Source organism: Micropterus dolomieu, linkage group LG05 (genome assembly GCF_021292245.1).
Source record: "Micropterus dolomieu isolate WLL.071019.BEF.003 ecotype Adirondacks linkage group LG05, ASM2129224v1, whole genome shotgun sequence".
Classification (NCBI taxonomy): domain Eukaryota; kingdom Metazoa; phylum Chordata; class Actinopteri; order Centrarchiformes; family Centrarchidae; genus Micropterus; species Micropterus dolomieu.
In genome coordinates, this window is record NC_060154.1 from 8,783,556 (window position 1) to 8,807,222 (window position 23,667).

Consider the following 23,667-nt stretch of genomic DNA (forward strand, 5'->3'; position numbering starts at 1 on the left):
TACCCCTGTGACTGATATATTATTATATTAATGGATTATTGCTATTGACACATTAATGGGGAAGTAAATGACTTCTACAACTACTTCATATGTAGTTCAACAGCTAACCTGATAGTAAGACATCATATTTTAAAAACCTATCATACATTTTCTGTGTAAAATTTGAATCTGCAATGTACCAGTGACTCCAGCAAATAAATGTAGTGGAGTAGGAAGTACAATATTTCACTCTAAAATGTAGTGAAGCAAAAGTAGCAGAAAATCAAAATACTCAAGTAAAGTTCAAGTACCTCAAAATAATACTTAAGTAAAGTCTTGGAGTAAATGTACTGAGATACTTTCCACAACTGCAAATGCTATGTTTTTAGCTAGAAGACTTCAGGAAGCTGGAGTGTTGTAATATGCTCCATGTTACTGATGTGTACAGCTAAACAAACACATCAGCTCCAGGCAGACCATGAGGTGAGTCACATCCTCATGAGTGAGTCTTTACAGTCATCTGTGTCATATGAGAGGGTAACAGCCAGGGTACAGGTGTTAGGATGGTGCTTTATGCTGTTATGAGAAGCCAAAGTGGATTGCCATCACTGCCCTCCCCTCTTCACAGAGAGGGCTGAGGACTATTGTGTTATGTGAGTAATAACACATAATGACATGTCCATGAAAAAGAATAAGAATAGCCACTGTTTTTTGTAATAGGACAACAGTACAGGTCACTACAATGGTCACTTAACAAGGACATTAGAGTTAGAATCGCTTAATAGGCGGTCAGTTAGTTTAGCCCATTGTTTAGTTACCACTTAGTACACCACTAACGGTCAATAGTTACACATTTTTATTATTTAAAAAAAATGGCATTTTGCTTGATAAATGACTAAATGATAAATAAAAGTCTATCTGTTGACTGACTAATTGATTCAGTACAAATAGCAAGTATAATGTATACAGCAGTGGTTCCCTAAGTGGTTGCCACACCATACTGGGTTTTATATTTACTTCTTATCCCTGAACATTTTTAATAATGTTTCATTAAATACTAAAAAACTTAAGAACAAAATGGAAGAAAAAACATCTAAATCACTGTAAACACTCTGTTAAATATGCAGTTATGCTGCAGTGGGGGAGGGGATGCCACGAAAAAGAAAATCACTATGGGTGATGTGGTTCAAAACTGTTTGGAAGCCACTTTACTATATTATAGTATGGTATGGTATACAGAAATATAGTATAAACACATCTTGATTAACAACACATGCAAATGCTTTTCACTTCTTATTGCTCTTGTAAATATATAACCAGCAAGCGAATAAAATGTGTTCTAATACTGCAACTTCAAACAAGAAATCTCAGAAACAGATGCATCAATTGACATTCAGACTACAAAGCCATTGTCTCTTAACTGCACCAACATTTGAGGATATTAATGTTAAAACACAGACAGACTCTCTTGACTCTTCTGTTTGGTTTGGTCCCCAGGTAGCATTGACTGCACCCCCCTGACTACTAAGTCCCTTTAGACCCTGGAGAAAATAGCTAAATATGTTTAACTATTTGGACTTCTTGACCTTTGGAAATAGAATATATTACAAAGTATGTCAATCAAAAATCCACTTACTAACCTTTCTGAAATGTGATCTGCTTCTCTTTCTACAGCTATATTTGCAAAATGAAGACTATGAGATGTGGCTGAAAGCTACAAAAACATACTAAGTAGATCTCTGAGTTTTGTTCATTTTGTTACATACTGTATGTTAAACTACAGTTACAAACTGTTACAAACCGGATCATCTAACTTCTCTATAATGGCATCCAGTTATAATTGAAAGGCAAAAAATAAGCACATTTATCTTTCCTTGCTCTGCTTAATGGGTCAAAGAAGGGATATCCAAAAATTTAGCCTTTGAAAAACAACACAAAAACAGACCTTGGGAACAAAGACCTTTTCTATGAAATGTGGTGTCCTGGTGGTTTAGTGGATTAGTGCAGTTGTCTGGGAATCCATTCTCACTCATTCCAGTCTCCCATGCTTTCTCTTTGAAGTGCATGTACTGAACATCAGCACTTAGATATTGCATATCTACTCTGTATAAAACATATACACATGTAAAAATGCTAAATTCAAGTTCTTGCTCTGTCAACCAGAAGCATGCCTTCTGTTCAGAGACAGGACGAGAACAAGGACTGTATATTAAAACTGCTGAGAGATCAAGACAACCAGATGCCAAATGCGTTATTGCAATTATGAGCTTCCGAGGTAGTAGGAAAATAGCCAGCCTAACTAGCATGACTTTAAGGAATCTGACATTGTGGGAATGTGGGTTGAAAATTACACAGATTACAGATTTCATGACGCAGAGATGTGTTTATTTGTTTTTACATGATGGCATGGCATCTGTAACCTTCCAAAGACCTACAGAGGACATTGATTCCTGGGAATTCGTTGGGAATGGACATATTTTATAATCATAATCATTACAGTGTTGTAAAGGGTGAGTTATGTTTTTGGTGTTTTGTTTCACTAAAGCAGTCAGGAAGTACTCCTTCTGACCCTACAGTGCTTTGCTATGATGACATGACATTCCTTTCCCATCCAGCTGCATCTGTCTGACTGATGAGCAGACTGACTGAGTGATAGACTTGGTGTCAAATACATGAAATTCATGACAATATCAGATAGGAAGACATGTCATGTAACACGTAAGCAGCGTTTGGTAACTTGTTTCCACAGAAGCCAAGCCAAGCTCAACCGAGAGCCATGACAGTTTTTAATGCTCATGCATATCAATAAAAATAGTACGGTATGAACAAGAACAAGTCTAGCAAGTTAGCAGCCTAATTTGGGGCTAAGTGACTGTCTGCACAGAGTCTAGATAAAGCATTTTGGCAAAGCTTTACTTTAGTTTTCCGCCAAATATTTCATAATAACTAACCAAATGAACAGTGTGTCTATTTTACATATAATTAGTTATTTCTAGGAAACTTTCAAGGAAATTAATAAGAAATTGACCTGTAAAAAAACGCCTTACCTACATTTTTAATTTAGGTGCCATTTTCTAATGCACCCCTTTATGAATAGTTTTATTTCTAACCAATGGCTGTATAAATGGTTAATAAATAATTGGTTGTCATCTAATAAGCTTTTTTGTGTGTGTATATATCTCTATCTATCTATCTATATATATATATATATCTATCTATCTATCTATCTATATTCTTTTGCAATAATCGATCAAGGCCCCTAATTGTATTCTAATTTTATAAAGAGTTTTTATTTAAAATTCTGTAACAGAAAGTTTTCCAAGCAAAGGCCTGAAGTCATTCCTCGGGGAAATTACTTCACTTCCCATGTCTAAGAAATTATGCTGTTTACAGTAGTCACTGGCCAGTAGCTTGAGTCTTATTTACTGGTAGAGTGGGACAACTTAGTGCCCTGTGTGTTGATTCATGTGTACTGTAGGTGTGTGGGGATTGATTGTAATACTGTACCCCACAGGGTGTGATATAGTTTCTAGATGGATTCTGATGTATGGGCATAATCTAATCTGAAATATGACAATATTCGTGCTGCAACTAATGATTATTTTTTAATTTAGATTAATCTGCAGATTGTTTTCTCCATTATTTGTTTTTGTTCACCCTGTATAATTTCCCACAGCACAAGTTGTTGTCTTCTTCAAATATAATGTTTCATCTGACCAACAGACCACAAATCTATATCAAAGCTATTCGGTTTACTATCATGTATGACATCAAATTCTCACATTTAAGAAGATGTAACCACTAATATTGGCCTATTTAGACATTTAAACTAAAATTAAATGACACAACGATGTCTTCTGACCCGCAAAAGCAGTGTTTACTGAGATTTCTTTTCTTTTAACTGTTGAATAGTACTACATTATAAAAACCCCTCACTGCTCACCTGAGTAAGCAAAATACAAAAAAAAGAGACTACATCTCAAATTTGGCCCCAGGCTTCGAAGTAGAAACAGATCCCCGTTCTTTCGAAAAGAGAAAGCCTCAGAGTGTCACAGACAGGGAGAGAAAGAGAGCATTCTTATAGTTTGAATTAATCTCTTCCTTCCTGCGTTATGGTGAGGGGAAACCAGTGACCATTTGTCTGTCTGGTTGTGCAAACAGAGGTGCCATGGTAACACCTCCTGTTTGTCCAAGTGTTAGCCAAGGTTTAAATATTATTTCTTCAACACACATTGAATTGGATTTTGTTCTGTCTTTAAGGGAGAAATTCTACTAATCTTGTGGCTTGAAAAATAATAGCTAAAAACCATCTGTTCCACTACATCACTAATAGAACTTTTCAAAATGTTTTGCAAATGTTTGGAACTGAAAAAGACAAGGAGAGATGCTTCTGAAAAGCAGTGGATAAAAAGACCTTTCTGTCTAACCAGACGGCTCGGTGAAATGTGCCAGAGCTCTGAAATGCCCCACAAGGATGACGAGCTGATTGAATGATCCCATTGGACAATGCAAAAATAGCTTTTAATGCTACAAAAGACTGCAGTAAGATTTCCTTACATGAATCTGCAGCAGAAATATCTAAAAATAGGTTAATTACCCAAGCTAGTCTAAACATGCACATTTCTCAACACATGAACTTTTAAAACTCTACTGGAGCAAAGGGATCAACTTTAACAACCAAGGACAAATTTAATTTCAAACTATGCAAATAGAAGAAGATCAGAACTAAATCTCAGTTTGCACACCATCTAAACACCAATCATTTGGAAGGTTGATCAAGTCAGTACGAAATAGTCAACTCCAGAAATGTGCTTTTACTTGCCTCAACTTTAGATTTTCATCAACAATATATCCATGTATAGAATCCCTAAAGCTGGATTTCTGCTTGATGCAGGGGGTTAAGAGGAGTCCCACCATACCACAGTAAGGGGGGTAGGTTTTGATGTATAGTTTATTGGATTTCACCCATTGATAGTACCACCACAGCACAGGTGGGTTGTATTGTACATGATCAGGGCGTATCATGCTCTAATTACTATATTCTAGTAACAGTGTTTACTTTGTGATATTAATTGATGGTGGTACTAAGTGATGCATGTAGTCATAGAACTGGAGTTAGATCCAGGTAACTACTTCCGTGCAGTCACTGTGTAAATATTGTTCACATTCATTCATTCACACTGAGCAGAAGGTTTGCTTTGGAGATGTCTTTGCTAGATGTGTGTGTTACTGACAAGCTGCAGATTACTTGGTCTTTCTTCAACTTCCTTAACATTGTCTTCAATATCAGCAATCTCTACCAGCATCAGAAACTTGTGGGACAAAACACAGGAAGCCCAAGGTGACCAATCACAGTTCTTGTTGTCCCTATGTGGTATCTCTGTAGCTTTGATGTGTAGTTACATTTCTGAGAAGGCCCCATAGCAACGCCGTAACAACACACAGCTTGAAATGCAACTAAAAACAACACTCATTCTATATAAAACTTTGATGGCTCTGCCCCATAATGAATTTTGTTTCCCATTGCCCCAGATTGGCAAGATGTATTGTGAAATTGCATAAACTGTAACAATTTTAAGGAGGAATTTATCCTCCTGCCCTGCAAATTATACTAATGAAAACATAAATCTCCAGAATTATGCCCATAAACCATGGATGGCTCTAACCTTTAATTTATAAAAAAAAAGAAAAGAAAAAGAAGAAGCTAAAAACACGCTGAGAATCAGATATGTCTTTTAGCCTTTTGTAATCTACCACCTAAAACAGAAGAAAACTCAGGAGTTCAACTAGATACAGCACTTATTAATAGAAATTAGGCCGCTAACGTAATCAGGACATGTGCCAAGTCATTATACATGCACATTTAGGAACAAAGTCATCTCGCGGATCGTGTTGTTTAGAAATCATTTACAGTCTAAATACCCAGCCTCACATGATTTCAAGAAACACAACCTGAATGCACCATGGTCACTCGTGTCACTGTGGGGACAAAAACTGAGGTCCCCACGGGTAGAGGTGCTTTTTGAGGGAATAAACTTGGTTTTAGGGTTCAGGTTACAATTAGGTTAAGGCTGGGTTAAGGTTTGGCATGTAGTTGTGATGGTTAAGGTTAGGGTAAGGGACTAGGGAATGCATTGTGTCAATAAGATGTCACCACAGGGATAGTACAAAGTGAGTGGGTGTGTGTAAAGTAAAGGTTATGAATAGCAGAGGGTGACACTTATTTGAACTAACAGAGAAGAACTGAAATAAAGACAAAGAGACTATGAGTGAACGTTGACAGACAGGAAAGGCAGAGTGAAAACTAGGAAGAAGACAGAGAAACTTTGCTTTGAAGAAAAAAGCATTCCTGGGCTGGCAAATTGCAGTGTGGCATCTCTTTTCCATTACATTCCCTGGTCTGCACAGAGTCAGGCTACTCGCGGTCACAGTCCCTGGTTTCTCTCTGTTGCCCTCATTGAACTGTGCTGGAACTACAACTCCTTATAATTACTTATAATTAACTTCTAATTTTCTATTCATTAAACCAAATTATTTTAGGAAGAGCGACAGATAACCACTGGAAAGTAATTATATACACTGTACTTTTGTACTGCAGTTTTGAGGTACTTGTACTTTACTTGAGTATTTAAATTTTATGCCATTTTACACTTCTACTCATCCTTCTCCACTACATTTCATAGGGAAATATTGTACTTTTTACTCATTGCACTACATTTATCTGACAGCTGGAGTTTTCGGTTACTTTTAGATTAAGAATTTACATTGAAAGATATGTGAAACGCTTATAAAATACAATCCTTTATTCAAGTTTTAAATAATGATTTCCAAACCTTTTGGCTTGTGATCCCTGATAAAAAGTCAGTGTGTACGTGGGGCCCCTTGTCATGTTTCAGATGTCTATGAGTTGTTCAGTTACGGAAAAGTGCGACTTTCCCCTCAAAATCTCATCAGATGGTTTGATTGTTCCAGGTGAAAAGAGGTAAACCCCTAGGTTGGGAACTATTCTACTAAACTAGCTATCTTTATATAAAATACTAAATATAAAATAGCTCCAAATGCTCCTTACCAATTTATGCATCAGCATTAGTTGTAATTATCTAATGTAATGAATAATATTAAATCAGTCTTTTGATGCTTAAAGTACATTTTGCTGCTTATACTTCTGTACTTAAGTATGGGTTTCAATGCCATTCTTTCACTCGTAATGGAGTATTTTTAAATTAATGTAAAAGCCCTTGTACTTACGTAAAGGATCTGAATACTTCCACCACTGTAGATAACTGCACGCTTCACCATCATCTTAACCCTCACCATCCTGCTCCCCATCATCAGTCCCAAAGTCCTTGTGATGCTCCCATCCAATGGTATTATCACTTGTTAGCCTCCTCATCATTATCGCAATTGTAATAATCACCATCATCATGATCAAAACCAATTCAAAGCCACAGCTGCAAATTTAATCTCTGGCCAGTCACTCAGAAATCAAAAGGCCCGACCACATAACCACGGCAGACGTATGAGTCCCTGCCACATTATCCATCCAACAACGTGTTACACTTATAAGCGAAGTGCACTGCAAATAAAGTACTGCCGAACCACAAACTACAACACAGTGCTGCACCCCACCCATGGGCAAGCAAGAACGAAACACCGTTATTCAAAGTATTGTCCTGGAAAGGAAAATGGGTCAACACAGTGAAAAACAATCTGGTCTTAAAAGATGACAGGCAAGGTCAGTTTTGTTTACTTTAATTATATATAGTGTTGGATTAACAATCTTGCATTATCAAAACAGATATGGACAGTAATTTGAGGCAGTTTAGGGTTATTTTGCAAACAGCTGTGACTCAAAAACTCTACCTAAACCATTGTTTTGTTGTGATTAATTACAATCATGTTACAGGCAACGCTGCTCTTCTTCTTTGCCCTAAATAAATGAACATCTGTGAGTGATTTTTGTTTATTTGTACTCTGTGTCTCAACCTGTGTTTCCACAAATGGAGCAGTTTTGGTTTTAAGCATAAGAATATGTTTCAGATTAATATTAAAATGGACCCAGCACCCAGGAAAACAATCTGTACAAATGAAAGGAGCTGTGATCTTTGTTATTATACCATAAAAATCCAGGTCACTGTCCAAATACTTGGTTAAACCCATCTCTCCAGGAGATTATCTGTCCTATCTGGATATGTGAGAAACACTCCCTTGGAAGCATATATGGCACATATACTGAATATAGGCTAATTCATGCACATCCACATGTCATAGAGGGTAGAAGGCAGCTGCATATGTCTAAATATGTTGCAGGCTATGTACAAACAAAAGCATACACGTTTACAACACACACACCAGTGTGAGGAAGCGGTCATGGAGTAATTATTCCCCAGCACTCATGCGGGCCTCGTCTACCTGTCTAATGATTCAAACTAGCAGCACTGTACAGTACACCATCTGTGTACTTCTGCTTTCTTCAGTATAGTCCAGTACTTTCCACAGGAAACCCTAGGTCACAGGAGGTGGAACCCACCCAATCAGAGGTGGATACACGACGTCTCCAGAGCTCAATGTCTACACACTTCCATAATTACAAATTAGATTTTTTTTCCATCGGAGCTACTTTATTTTAAAAGTTTCAAGAAATAAACTATCAGTAAATGACAGATCACATGACACCAGAATTGCTCAGTAAACTCACATATTTTAACTAGCTGAAATTATTCCGTTTTTAACTCAGTTTTGTTCTGTTCGTTTTATCATTTTCCTTGCTCTGCTCTATTTCATTGTATGACGTCCCCTAAACAGTCCAAGCCAGCAGCCTGATGGGTCTCCAGCTGAGCCAGAATACCCAGAGCCCTCTTGGGGTGAGACCCAGCCTAGTTTTCACAGTGGTTTATTTATTTCCTGATTCAAACATTTTTTTAAAAAGTCTGCAATCAATGTAAGCGTCAGTGTTGACTAGCTTTTTCATACTATTGTAGCTACCCTTTATCACAATCAACCTATCAAGGAAGAATGTGTGTCACAGTGTTTATAGACATACTGTTTTATCACAACTGATGCAAGGAAAATGAACTGTGAGATTAAGCAGGTGAGATATGACAAATAACTCACCTCAGTGTGTGTGTCCTACTTGAAGAGCAAAACAAATAGCTGGTGGTGGTTTGTCGTCCTCAAGCATAAAAGTCCTTTATGAGTGCAGCAGTTAGTTTTCCAGTAAGGGTTCAAATGATGGCAAATAGATCATGAATTCAGGATTATTTATGTAGAAAACTATATCACACATCTGATGGTGGCTTTCAAGAGAAATAAGTGATTTTCCTAGAGTAGTGATTCTTTCAAGTTTTCAAATTTAACCTGTTTATGTCATGTCAGAGTATGTCATGTGAACTTTTAAATAATACTACTATGCAGCATCCTGGATTTTCAGCTGCAGATCCAGACCAGTTTCATCACATTGTTATCTCAGATACAACATTAGTGTCAGGGCACCCCATCCAGTCTACCAAAACTCCCAATCTTTGCGCACCTGTTCCCAACCTTTTTGGCTTGTGACCCTTTATAGCCAAGCCATGCCTACTCAAGACCCCTCGTCACAGGTTGCGTACTCTATGTCTGAGTTCAGTTTAACAGTGATGTTCCTTCCCATGGTTTCAATTTAATGTAAAACTTCAAAAAGTGTTTCACAAGATTTGGGGAACCTAAAAAAGAATAAACATAATTTCATGTAGCAGAAATGTTTTTTCTTGCTTTCTTGTTAATTCACTACTCAGATTTATCCTGAGCCCCCTGAGCCCCAAGTCGGAGACCATTGTTTTGTTTCTATCAACTAATATAGTCAGACAAGGTATCCTGCTTGGCAACAAAGCCAAATTTACCAGAGCTAAAGGCTGAGACGATTGGAGATCCTTCAATGTCATGACTTTTTTTTAAAATTTAGATTCATCCTTTGGGTCATTTGGCTGTCAGTGTGTCTCACAGACCAGGCTATGTTCACACTAAATAAAGTAGTGATAATAAACAAATTCATCTCAACGCTTCCAGAATTATTTGCATGGCAAACTACTTGACTCTTTTAACCACAGTAACGCAGCACGCAACCTATTCAAAACATCCCTCCGCATAAAATCTACTTAAGATGAATTTTCTCACCAAAACATGTAACAGTGCATGAAACCACATTCCAGCTAAGGATTACTATAATGATAAGAACACATGAGAGGATTGCTTAATGTATGGGAAATAGGAAGTAAGACTACACATATACTGACAAAGGGCAGAGTTAAGGGACTCTGAGAAATGAGAAAAGAGTTTCTTTACAATCAAGAAACAGTTTACAGATCTAACAATGCAACACCAGATAAAACACAGCAACGACAAAATCCATAGCAAAGGAATATTTCTGTTTAAGTGTGAGACAGCATGTAATGTCTGTGTGTGTGGTTAGCTGAGAGTCCTAACCTGTGAGGGTGGCAATGGTTGGTGGCATGGAGTTTCCTGATGACTTCCTCACTGAAGTCAAAATGAACTCTTCCTCTGGCACAGGGTGAACGCCGGTACATTGCCCCGACACACACATGCACTCATGCATACGCTACCCGGCACATACTGTCACATACGTAACCACAAACACACAAATAGATCAACAAGAACACACCCAAGTGCAGCACTTCACACGCATAGATCAAGCATATGAGTGTCACACACACACCATCATACAAACATTTGACAAGTCAGCACTGGCACTATACTGAGATCACACACTTATCACACAAACTAGCCACTTGAAAATCAAATGTATCTATCTATCAATGAAATCAAATGTATCTATCAGTTATTACAAAATAAGCACCCTCACACACGTACATTCACCTCATATTAATAGCAATGCATAATTTATTTAGGCTACACAGTCACACATTTACATGCCTGTTACCTATAAATCCTCTGTTTAAAAAGTTACTGATTATCAGCCATCCTCTCCTCGGCACAAAGAAAAGCAGCAAACAGGTATCCAAACATCTTCTCCACACACGTCACACAAACCAGTAACATAAGCAGCGTCACATCACGGAACTCTTTAAGCCCTTGTTCACACTCTGACACTGTCCACACACTCTCTGTGCTCTGTTTGCGGACTCTTCTCTTCGTCACAGGCTATACTTCCTCCCCATGATTTTTGTGTGTGTGTGTGTAGGGGGGGGGGGGGGGGGGGGGGGGGGGGGGGGGGGGGGGACTCTGTTCCCTTCAGAGCGGCCCAGCGGAGTAAGGAGGAACATCCAAGTTCTGGAGTGGAGTTGCCGGAGTGGAGTCATAATTCATGTGTCAAATACAGAAGCAAAGACCGTGTAATATACCTTGCTGAACTGGCCTGAGAGGCTACAGTTGTCTGTCAATGTATGTCGTTACTGGGTGCTGTTGTTGTCTGATGTGTACTATATATATATATAAAAACATGATATTATCATCATTATATTATATATTATATCATTATATTATATAACATATATAACATTTACTGTCATTTTTTTCCAGTGATTTATTCATTTTGATGTAAATATTTGTTTATGAGAACTATTATCTATCTGTTTTTTGACTTGTTAAGTAAAAAGTAAAATTTAAAAGACACAAAAATTGTTTATGCTGTTTACACTGGATTAGAAACCCATTTACTCAAAAAGAAAAATTGTACTTAAAGTCACTGTTATTCTGGCAACACGGTCTACCTTAACAGTCAGTGTCTGTCTGTGTGGAAAAGAGGTGGCATCTGGCACTCTCACAGGGGGCCTCGGTGCCGGATGACACTGTACAGTATAGTACAGTACAGTATACTGATACCCAAGCTCTCATATATTATCTTACTGTAATGACAGATTTGTGAGAAATAGCAGCACATACAGTACAGCTGAGCTGCAGAAACATACAACACGGGGAAAGATACAGTCATTAGAAATACATACATAGAATGCAACAACTTCTTGTTTCATGGCAAGTAATGCTTCGTCGCGGCAACATCATTTGATGAAAACTGTTTTGTTATGCTTATTTGTTTGGAAGCCATTTTGCCATGCCCATGCATGTGTGCAAAGTTTCAGGACTTTTTGAGCAAAGTGATCAATTTGGGAAAACAATACAGAAAAAGAAAGAGTTAGGTAGAAAATGTGACATTAGTTGTATGAGTAACTCTCATTTTTACTCATGACTTCCTGAAACAGTAGTCATGAAGCTCCACAGGAAATCCTTCCTGATTGACAACTAAAGGAGTTTCTAATGAATACCATCATGACAGGACAAGTACACTTCCTTGTAATGTATTTGGAAACGACTGAGAGAGATGACACATAACACAAGCACTTAAACTTAAAAATGGGAGGAGTAGGTTCAGAGAGGCCAAAACTGAATCACTACTATGTTCCCACACTGCAGCTCGCCCCACTGCTTCACAATACACACAAATATGAGAAATGGGAGAGGCGGAAGATGTGGTAGCTACAGGGCTGTATGTATCCTGTGCGACAATGACAATGACATTCCTCCTTAATGACCACCTGAGGGCTAACCATAGAAGAAGATATAGAAAAGGTTCTATGGCACACCAGTGGTAACTGGTGCAGATTCTGAAAACACAGCCTTACAACTGGCCATGGCTGTAAATGTAAGTGTTTAAGGAGACAAAGAGAGCTGGGATAGGCTATGTAGCAAGTGCTGCTGAAATGTACAGAGAATCTTCTTTCCTTAAGTTGTTTGGATTTTTAAACATTGTGCAACCAGACCAACCAAATTTGAATAATTTCAATAAAATATACAAGGGTTGTTTGCAGTTTCAATAAAACCATCTAAATTAGTCTGAAAATGTAATTTTCACAGAAAATTCCCTCTCTGTTCAATCTGTGTATATAGCCTTACATAATTTAGTGGCGTCACTCTGCATCACAGTCACATCATGCTAAAAATAGAGACTTTTGATTTGACTTGATCTATATTACAATAGACCCAAAAACTGTTAGGGCCCCTGTCCACCAAAGCTGATTTTTCTGACGCCAGTGTCTTTTTTCAATTCATTGCAATGGGAGCTCTACGTTTTTCCAAGCTGGTAAAAACGCCAGCAGCGTTTTTTTCCGGTCGCCGGCAGTTGGAAAATGTTCAACTTTGGGAAAAACGCTGCGCTCGTCACTGTCACTTTTTACCCAGCCGTCCAATCACAGTGCAGGAGGGGCGGGACAAACACCGCACCTCGCTGAGGTGTGTCCTCGCCAGCAAAATCTCATGAACCCACGTACGGAGAGTCTGCGCTCATGTTTCAGCCTTCAGTTATAAGAGTAGCGTAGCCCTTTAAGGGAGGGTTGAGTGCGCATGTGTAAGCGTAGCCGGTGAGTGTGTTGACAGTGTGACAGAGCGGGGGTGTGGAAGCGAGTGAGCCGAAGAAGTCGGGTCAGAAATAAACCCTGTGTAGCCATAAATGTACAGTGTAGGTTACGGTGGTCAACAAATAAAGACTGCAGCTTCTCAAGATCCAAGCGGAGCTTCTGTGTGGTGCTTACCAACTGCTGCCGAGCGAGTGAAGGGGGTTAGCTGGAGGAAATGTCTCCCCTGTGCTTCCCGACTACGGTCTGGGAGCCGAGCAGGAAAGGTTAACTCTTCTCTTCATGTAGAGCAAAGGCCAGAGCGTTCCCGGCTAGGCGTTTTCAGAACAGCAGGTGGCGTTTTCAGCTGCCAAAAAAAGCTTTGGTGGACACGGGCCCTTATATACAGTCTATGGTGGACACAGGCCCTTAAATAAACATATATCACATATCATGTATAAGGAATCTTAAATAAATAGTGGAAAACATTGTAAATGACTAATCATGTTAATCAGGATTTGTGCTACTGTGTTTTCATCTGTTTAGCCTTTAAAATTAATCAGATGTAAAATAAACAGTAGGATGCCAAGAAATGAGTGCCATGACGGAGGACATTATAATATAACAAAACCTTGGCAAATACTGCATGTAGTGCCATTTCTAATTATAGTACAAAACAGGTGTTATTTTAAAATCTGTTGATGAAGCGAAACCACTGAAACAATTCAGTCTTAGGTAGGTCACCTGTACGAACTAAAGTATAACGCAGCATGAAATCAATCTGGAATTTTTGGCCCTCATGTGCTCTGCTACCTGTGTTGATGGGTAAAACCCTAGATTGTTTCAACTCTCATGTTTCAGAATAATGAGGTAGGACCCCTCTATGAACATCAGAGGGCACAATTTCATTCCACAGAAAAAGAAAAGTTGTTTTTCTGGCATGTATCCACAAGATGGCAGTGTGTAACTGTATAACATAGCCTTAAATTAACACCATGGAACTCACGTTTACAGGATGTGGCATGCAAGATGTGCCACCAGATGAGCCATGACCTACAGAAAGCACTCAGAGCTGGCATTACACAGGATGTGAACATAGTTCCTTCAAATATTATTTCACGTTGGATCACAATGACAGTGGTAGTGGTTGTGGGAAATTGTAAAGCAGCCATTAAGTTATTGTGATGAAAGCCTGACAGCTTCCTATCCCTATTGTGAATTAGGATGATAGCTGTGTAGATGATGGGGAACTCAATACATCTGTGTAAACCCTAATTACACAGCAACCCTATTTTTCACCCAATTATTATAATTTATCCTATTGTAATACATTGTTTGAGGAGATAATGTATGTCTGTAATTTGAGCCCAAGCACAAACACAAAGCAAGTTTGTACTTGCAGAACAACGCTTTTAACATTGTTTTATCTGCAGGTTTAACAGGGTTTCAAATGGAAGCAGAGAACCATAATTAAACATCGATCAGGCATCCATTTGATGGCTTAAAAGTAGCCAAATTGCCACTGGCAAACCGCTCCTTGCACTCCTGGCTTGTCCTTGTGAATCAAATCGATATACAGCAGATAAGGCGACTGAAAAAAAGACAAACTTTAGCAAAATGTCTTTTGTCTCGGTGTACCAAAAAGACAGACTTCAAATAGAATCTCAGATGTGTTTGACAGAACCTGACAGGCACCTTTGACACGAAAGCTGCCTCTCATACAAACACACACATAATCATATTAAATCAGGATCAAACAACAGGCATGATCCCTGAAAGCTATTTAAATATAAATTCTAAAAAGGGCGAAAGAGAGTACAAGCCAGAAGGATTTGAAAAAATGAAAAAGACAGGACTCTGATCTCCTATGAAGCAGAACTATGATGCCATAGAGAAAAGGTATTCTAACCAGCCTGATCTCTAATGTGACTGATTAATATCTTCCGATTCCAAGATTTCCAATACAAATGCACGATCTGATCCTCTGGCTATGAGTTTAGATGTTGACTAAATGGATCAGGTATCTGCCAGATGTCACAGATCCACAATAAACAGCTATACATACATACAATATACAGCTTCTTCACCAATGTTGATATTAAATGTGGTTTCACAGCTCAAATTTAAGTCCCACAGCAATGGTGCATGATCGTGCCTTTTTTATCAGTATATACCAGATATCAGATTGGTACTCCCATTAGAAGATACCCTGAGTTTAAGCATCAGAATCAGGAGAGTATCTGGGGAAAAAAGCTGGATCTGTACATCCCTATTCTTGACAACTCCTGCTTGACCGCTGACTATCAAAACACATGTGAATGTGTGAATGTCCACCACGCAAAGGCACTGTGTACAACTGATGATATATCTTAGAGAGTGGTGAGACATTTTGAAAACCAAATAGTTGCCTTTGACTGTGTACATCTATATATTTCAATTTTCGCCCAAATTTCACTCCAACCTAAATCCTATCCACCGCTTTAGCACATTCATGAGAAATGTTCATCAAATGGAAATCAATCCAAAATAAGATTCCTTGTGGCACCCCCATGCTAGACCACTGTGTCAGACTGACCTTAATCCTCACGAACTGTGGTCTACTGATGATGTAGTCCAGGATCCAGTCTGAGAGGTGAAGGTATACCCCAGATCAATTAGTGGGTAACAAAAGTTGAATATATAATCCTCTGCTATTTCTAAACAGGCACATATCTGAAGGACAATAGAGGAAAACAATTCTAAATAATACAAGCTCCTTTTTGGGTCTTTGTCTATTATCATTCTTGCATGTGCAGAAACATTTGTTGTATTTTCCACATACACCCACACACAATTTTAACACTGTTTTGGGGATCTTTTGCATTTTGCAGACACACCAAAACAGCATAAAATAGAAGAAACCTCGGGAAGAGCAATAGAGGAGGGATCCTTCTCCCAGGACCGACATTTGTAAATCGATTGTAAACATATATGAAGAATCTATCAGGTAAGAGTGGCACGGCATCCCTCAGTTTCAACGTTTATTTATATAACCTTCCACTTACTAAGGAGAGTGCACTACAGAAGTGAGTGCGACTTTATGTGGAGTAACACTTGGTAGCGGAGTGCAGTGAAGTTGAGGAGGGCCCTGGGAAAACTCTTCAATCACTTTCATAGTGTTGCTGACAGTGATTTCAGCCCAGTAATAAAATTACCGTGATATGTTTAAGTGCAGGTGTATTGTTGTTATTGCCAAGGTCAACCCTTTTACTGCTCCATGGATTACATTGCACAGTCTGAATTCGTCATACCATTCCTCATAGCTTCCAGTGGCCTCCGTTCAAAGAGAAGAGAAGAGAAGAGAAGAGAAGAGAAGAGAAGACGGGATTGACTGATGGGGTAGATAGAAGGGGGAATGTACAAAAAGGGAAGAGTTGGGGTCAAAAAATATTTGATTTTCAGAGAGAGGGTGAATTCTAGATCAGTGGGTATCTGTCTTGCTGGTCTTACCACAACATAGCTTTCCCTCTCTCTCTCTCTCTCTCTCTCTCTCTGTATAAATCTAATCCCCCTCTCTGAAAAAGAGGGCACTGCAGTCAGTCCCCCTGTGATTAACCTAATCCCCTGATCACAGAGCAGCGCTCCTCTCAGTGCCAACACCATACCGTATCTGACGTCAGCACCAGTCACGCTGTGATAACCAGGGGGCATACTCCGAAAAACATTTGTGAATTTTAAGCAGTGCAGAGCGCAACACCACTACTAAACATGTATTAGCAGCGAAAGCCATCAAACAAGAGCTCATAAAGGCGGATCTACAGTACAGCTTAACTATAAGAGCTCTGATGTAAACGCCGCTAACGTTAAGCTAGCTGTAGATGGTCTGTAAATACCTACAAAATGAAGGCTGTTTCTACATGTATTAAATACAGAATATGTGATGTGAGAGAGTGGAGGATTTGAATGTTTTAAAGTAGTATCAATATACACAGTTTGAAAATACTCTCACTATATATATACACTCACTATAAAAGTCATGCATTCAAAACCTTACTTAAGTAAAAGTATGTATTATTAGCTAAATGTACTTAAAGTATCAAAAGTAAAAGTACTCATTAGGCAGAAAATGGTCCCTGTTGTTATATTTACTATAATGTTTCTGGATGACTTACTGCTGCATTACTGTGTATGTTGCATTTTACTGATGTAAATGTTTATGGTTGTGCTCATTTTAATACTGTTGGGTAGTTTAATCTACAGCAATGTATTCTGTAAGATCATCATATGTTTGTAGCGTCGCTGTCGTTTGAGAACCACTAAAAAGGCAACTCTTCCTGAGTTCAGAAAAACAGCCCTGTTTTCAGCTTTGTGATGATACATTTTATAGCTAATCCAAGAGGGATTTAAAGAGTTTATTTAGCTTAAGAACTACAAGAATATTTTAAAACCAAAAAAGAAACACCTAATCCTGCAGTTTAACTGAAACATCATCTCATCAAGGGTATGAAAATGTGTAATCTGAAAAGTAACTAGTAACTAAAGCTGTCGGACAAGTGCAGTGGAGTAGAAAGTACATTTGCCTCCTAGGTGTAGTGGAGCAGTAGTATAAAGCTGCATTAAATGTAAATACACAAGTAAAGTATAAGTACCACAAATTTGTAGTTATGTACAGCACTTGACTAAATGTACTTAGTTACATTCCATCATTGGTAATAATTAATGTAACTACTTACTTTTGCTCTTGAGTAATACCTGAGTAAGATAATTACAGTTTCAGTGAGTAATGAGTAATGAATCATTTATTACATTTTTCAAGTAACTTTCCCAACACTGATGGTGACATTGTTTTGTTATCTGGCTGATTATGTCCTACAGTGACATTTCTTGTCTGTAAATGTAGCAGCTGGTCCTGGCAAAATAAAAACATTCACTCACACAAAAGGAGTCTGCCTCACTCACTCAATGATCAAACTCAATTATTTAGAGCAACTACGTACAGTATATATTATAAAGGAAATCCAGAACATATGTCACTATTGTTTTTCAACGACACAACAAACATTACATTATAGTCTTGTCATCTGGTAGTGTGTGTGTGTACTTGTGCATGGTGCTATATGTTTTCACAAAGTTTTTCCAGAGAGTCCTATCCGTGACGTGTATGTGTATGTGTGTTGTGGCGAGGATATTTAAGGCTAAGAACATGGTGGATGGTGGTTAGGGTTAGAGGGCTTGATCCCGGCATAAGAACAGGGAGTCAGATAACAAGGCCCGCATGTGCCAAGGCTTCTCTAGCAGGCTCTTTCCTTCCTACTTCTAAACGTAGCACCTTTTTTATCTGCTCCATCTCCAACTGTCAGGCTACAGGATCCAGTAGGAGTGCAATCCGCAAAGTGGTTCAAAACAATGATTCACTTCAGGTTCATAGATCGAGGAGAGTGAATGAGGGAACGTTCACCAAATCACTAAACCGTCAGCTCTGCACACACTTGAGCTGTTCTGAACATGCATGAGAGGTTCTTTTTTGAACAAGCACATAAACTAAAGCTTGGAATTGATTTTTGAACAAACACAGTTTCAAGTAATACTACTATTCTTCATCAATGCAGTGTGTGTGAAACACTAGTGATCAGATTAGCTGCTGATCAGTGACTTTGCAGTTCTAACACTTATAATCCTGCTTTAGGCTAGGTTTAGAATAATCATCAAAAACATGTTAATTCTGCTGGATGAGCTTTTACATTATAGGATGAAATTAGATCGGGTGCCACTGAAATCCCCTTAGAGGAAATGTATTTTTTGTCGATGAAACCCTGTAATATCACTTAGAAAACTTGAGAAGAAACCCACTTACTGTAGAGTTCAGTCTATCCTATATCTAGAGTTTACAGTTTATTCAGACAAATGTGATTGTTTTGATCCCCATTTGGCACTGTAAACCCAATTATGCAGAGAAATTGGTGTGGTTAAAGTACACATGTACATTAGTGAGTTGACATGGGTGGAAGTGTCTGTGTAGCAGCCGAGATGGAAGAAAAGAGAGACTCTTTTTAGGGAAAGTAAAGAGAGAGAAAAAAAAAATGCCATTTTCAATCCACAACCTTCCTCCTATGCATTGAGGTGATTTTCTTGCAGCTAAAAGTGTTATCAGCAATTTTCAGCAGCAATCTACACAAAGTACACCACTGAGCTCCCACTACAAAGGGCTTAGTCTAATAAGAATGACACACTGTGTCCTCATGCAACAATTATGCTCACATACAACAACACAGGCTAAATACAAATTACATTTTCATACAACTAATCTGCAACAGCAAATTTGTTTTGAAGGAAACAGTTTATGATTATGTTTTCTATTAACAAAATGAGGAAATGTTGTTAATGTAAGTATCTGGCAAGTTAGATCACTGACAACATATTTAATTAGCTGTCTGCTAAAATTTCAAATCTTGCAACAATATCCGCTTGTAGTGACTACTGCATTTTTGTGGTCTTTTGTAGTTGGATTTTGGCACTCACAACACTTGGTTATGATTGGGGAAGGATCATTGTCTTGCTTTAATACAGAATAAGTCTACAGTGACTTAGAGCACGAGAAACAACATTTTTTATTAGCATTTAAACAAAAACACTATATTTCCCTAAACTTAAGCAAATAGCTCTTGTGTGTCCTAAAGTCCTGTGCTTTGCAAGCCCAACACCCTGACTGCCTTCCCATAACTCTGGTGCAGTACATAAATACAGCACTTCATTCAGTAAGAAAAACATTTCCTCTGAACATAATCCAGGCAGCGATTACGCTTGCCACTACAACATAACCGGCAAAACAATTTAATCATATCTTATCATTTCTAGGAGACAGGGTTGCAATAGTAACCTCGTAAATTGCCAGAAAATGAAACTAACACATCCAGGCTCACCCACAATCAAACCCACACTTTGAGAGGCAACAGTAGGCCTAACAAAGATGGGGCCCCATTATTCCTTTTTTTTTCACATACCAAACCCAGGAGTGACGACGGAAGCAGAAAGGGCTGATGGGAAGTTCCAGAATGGATGACGTTGTTGTCATCGTCTTGGTTACCCTTGTGATTAAGAGTCAATTTGTTTCTTATTTGCTTATTGTTCTCTGCAAGTCTCAACTCAATAACTTACTCGATTTGATTCATAGATGATGAAAGTGTAAAACTGGTGTTATTGAACCAATGTTCTTAAGATGTGTTGCATCCCAGAGTCCCACTGTGGATCGCCTCAGGACAGTTTCAGAAATTCATGATAATCTCCGCATACGTCAATAAAGCAGCAGATGATAGCTCAGACTGGCCACAGAAAATCACCTTCCATGTTCATTCAGGTACTGCAAGTCTGTAGTTTTCAGCAAATAGGATGACACAAAAAGTGAGTCCCAGCCAATTAAAAAGCAATTCTGTCATTCAGGAAAGAGCAGAATATTGGCAGCACTGCTAAAACCTTTTAAAGTTTTCACAATTAAAGGCCGGCATTGAAAAATCGAAAACAGACAAACTACAATCAGAAAACTAGAATAAAAAATAATATGTATTTCCTTCATGAAAAAAATACTAATTCTAATCCTCCGACTCCGTGTTGATCACTGCATCTGTTCCTTGCCAGTTTTCCTCTAAGCGTCCAAAGCCATGTTTCACGTGTCTGCCTGTCCCTGTGCTGCTGAAATTGACGCTGTTCCTCTTTCTAGTCTCTACCTCAGTTCAGGTCTGCTGGACCACATACAGGTCACATTTCATGGATGATCTTTGATCCCCCAGCCCAGAGTAACCAAGGTATATATTTGCATGGGCTGAGACAACAACTGCTAAACAATCTGGCTTTCTTGGCAACTGTCCATCAAATTATTCCAATTGAACTTTTTGGATTTAATATAGTTAAAGTATAATATAAAAATGATTTTTTAATTCAGCTAATAGTGATCATTTGTAAATACAAAACAATCTGTAAATACTGGTAGGCCTCCTTCATCCCACTTCTCTAGAACAATTAAAACCACAAGATGGTGAGTTGATAGCATAGTTAAGCCTTGATGTTGTGAGAAGATGCTTTAAGACATTTCTTATCTGTTTCTGTGAAATAGCCAGAATACATCATCAATTTTTTAAATGCCTGCAACTGTATAGGCCTTCACCTATAGTAACAATCTCACCTTGGTCTACTGTAAACTGAACAGCCTCTGATCAGCTACATTTTACTTTACATTTTAATTCTTTTTACATCAGTTGTGGTCTTTCCACTCAAACAGCCCAGTGGCAACGTAATCAAACCCTTTGGCAACAACATGCAAGAAGAATCACATTCTCGTTGGTTTTCCTTCTCGTGTTACCCGACCACTTCCTTCATAGCACTCTCTGTGTCACAACAGCCATGTCTGTCTCACTGTATGTGCTGATTGTACCTATACGGGGTCTAATTACACAGAGCAGTGGCACACAGTACAAGATGATAGGGATTACAGCTACGTCTTTAGCTCACATCGAGACACACAATACCCGCTTTTAAAAGAAACACACACACACATCGAGAACTGCGTGTATCAATAAACCAGCACTGGCTGATGTGGAGATGGACACTTGAGACTGCGTGTATCAAATAGCATTCAGCAAACACACAACTGCAGCTGAGTACAACATTTGTTTTTACACTGGTGTCCACTTTGCTAGTCCATTCAAAGTGCCTCCTTAAAACAGCATGTGGAACTGCCTAGCAACAACTAGGTTCGAAAGCACTTGACTCGTGGCTCTGCGTGGTCTGACTTTGTTTGATTTGAAACCTGGTACTTTTTCTTTGCATGCAGGGTGGTCTCAGGAAATAATTCTAGAAAGAATTTCAACAGACAGAACAGGATTTATTTTTTAATAAACTGACCGATGGATGAAGCAGAATTAATATTGTCCATCCATCCATCGTCAACCGCTTATCTTGCGTACAGGGTCGCAGAGGGCTGGAGCCAATGCTAGCTTACATTGGGCGAAAGGCGGGGTACACCCTGGACAGGTCGCCAGTCCATCGCAGCAGAATTTATATTGCACAAACTTAAAGTTTTCTCTTTTTGGATAATAACGCAGTAATACAGAGGTAGTTTTTAACAATAAAGGTACACTCTGGCATTAATATCCCTACCTCTATGTCAAATGAGTCATTTAATGGTCAACTGTCAGTCAAGTGTTTGGACTGAAGTTTGTTGTATTATTTGAGAGTGAGCAGTTACCTCCTCATTTATTTCAGTTCAAATAAATGATAATGGCATTCAGTTTGTAGTTTGATTTGTATTACATTCAATTTATTTACATTTTGCTAATAACTTATGAGCTGACTGCAGCAGCATCACAAAACCACAACAAACTAAAAACGTGGGAAAGAGAGAAACACGAAAAGTGAGAAATGGCTCCTCACACCTGACACCTTACACTCTTTATGGATTATTTTGTGAAAAATGAGCAGAACTAGGAAAACAAATGTTTAATCTTGTAGAAAGATCTTCAAAATCCGCCATCTACGGGAGGCTTAAACAATAATTTAAAGCTCCAAATGGCAACATTTTTCATAAGAACATCAAACTTCTTGTAAGGTAAACAGGTTGCTGGTACTGCCAAATCCACTGGGAATCAACATCTAACACTGGGCTCTGAGCAGCTTTTATCTTTAAACTTATTGCTTCGGTTTTCCAGCCTGCACTGTAACATAAACTTCCAACATAAAATTGCAGCCAGCTGTTTCTAGCAAACAAACTCAGACTGACTGTATGCTGCTTCCTGCCCATCAATAAAGAGCAGAAAGCTCAAGTAAACACAAGGCTGGTGAAGAAATTCAACCATGTAGCAGCTTGTCTACATAGAAGGCATTTCAGCCGAATTTTCCAACTCACGTTTCTGATACATCTATGCTTCAATTTTAATTAAAACAGCTGTCTACATAGCCTCTACACTAGGGCATTTACATGCGTAGTTGCATACCAGTGCATATGTTAACTTTTAAGGACACCGAGACCATTTTACACGCCTTCATCTCATCACGCCTGGATTATTGCAACAGCCTTTTCACCTGTTTAACCCAAAAATCTATTGATCGACTCCAGACTGTCCAGAACTCAGCTGCCAGGCTTTTAACCAGAACAAAGAAATATGACCACATTACTCCTATTTTAGCTTCACTACACTGGCTCCCAGTATGTTTTAGAATTGACTTTAAAATTCTATTGATCACTTTTAAAGCGCTTCATGGCCTCTCGCCTTGTTATATTTCTGAACTTTTAGTCCCATACGCACCAGCACGTACCTTGAGATCCTCGGGCAGAGGTCTGTTGTCTGTTCCAGAGTCTCGACTGAAAACTAAAGGG

The 23,667-nt window shown here is 38.6% G+C and overlaps 1 protein-coding gene across 3 annotated transcripts in view; it reads right to left on the bottom strand.

Moving 5' to 3' along the window:
- The window catches only part of pde4ba (phosphodiesterase 4B, cAMP-specific a), a 188,560-nt gene that overhangs the window by 76,609 nt on the left and 88,284 nt on the right, over positions 1-23,667 (bottom strand). The window contains exon 1 of one of the 3 annotated variants that reach the window (XM_046049248.1): positions 10,441-10,806. The exons of the other annotated variants lie outside the window; for them this stretch is intronic. Coding sequence (XP_045905204.1) covers positions 10,441-10,541 — 101 coding nt within the window. The 5' untranslated portion in view covers positions 10,542-10,806. Of the gene's footprint in view, positions 1-10,440; positions 10,807-23,667 lie in introns of those variants that run through there. 3 annotated transcript variants of the gene reach the window in all.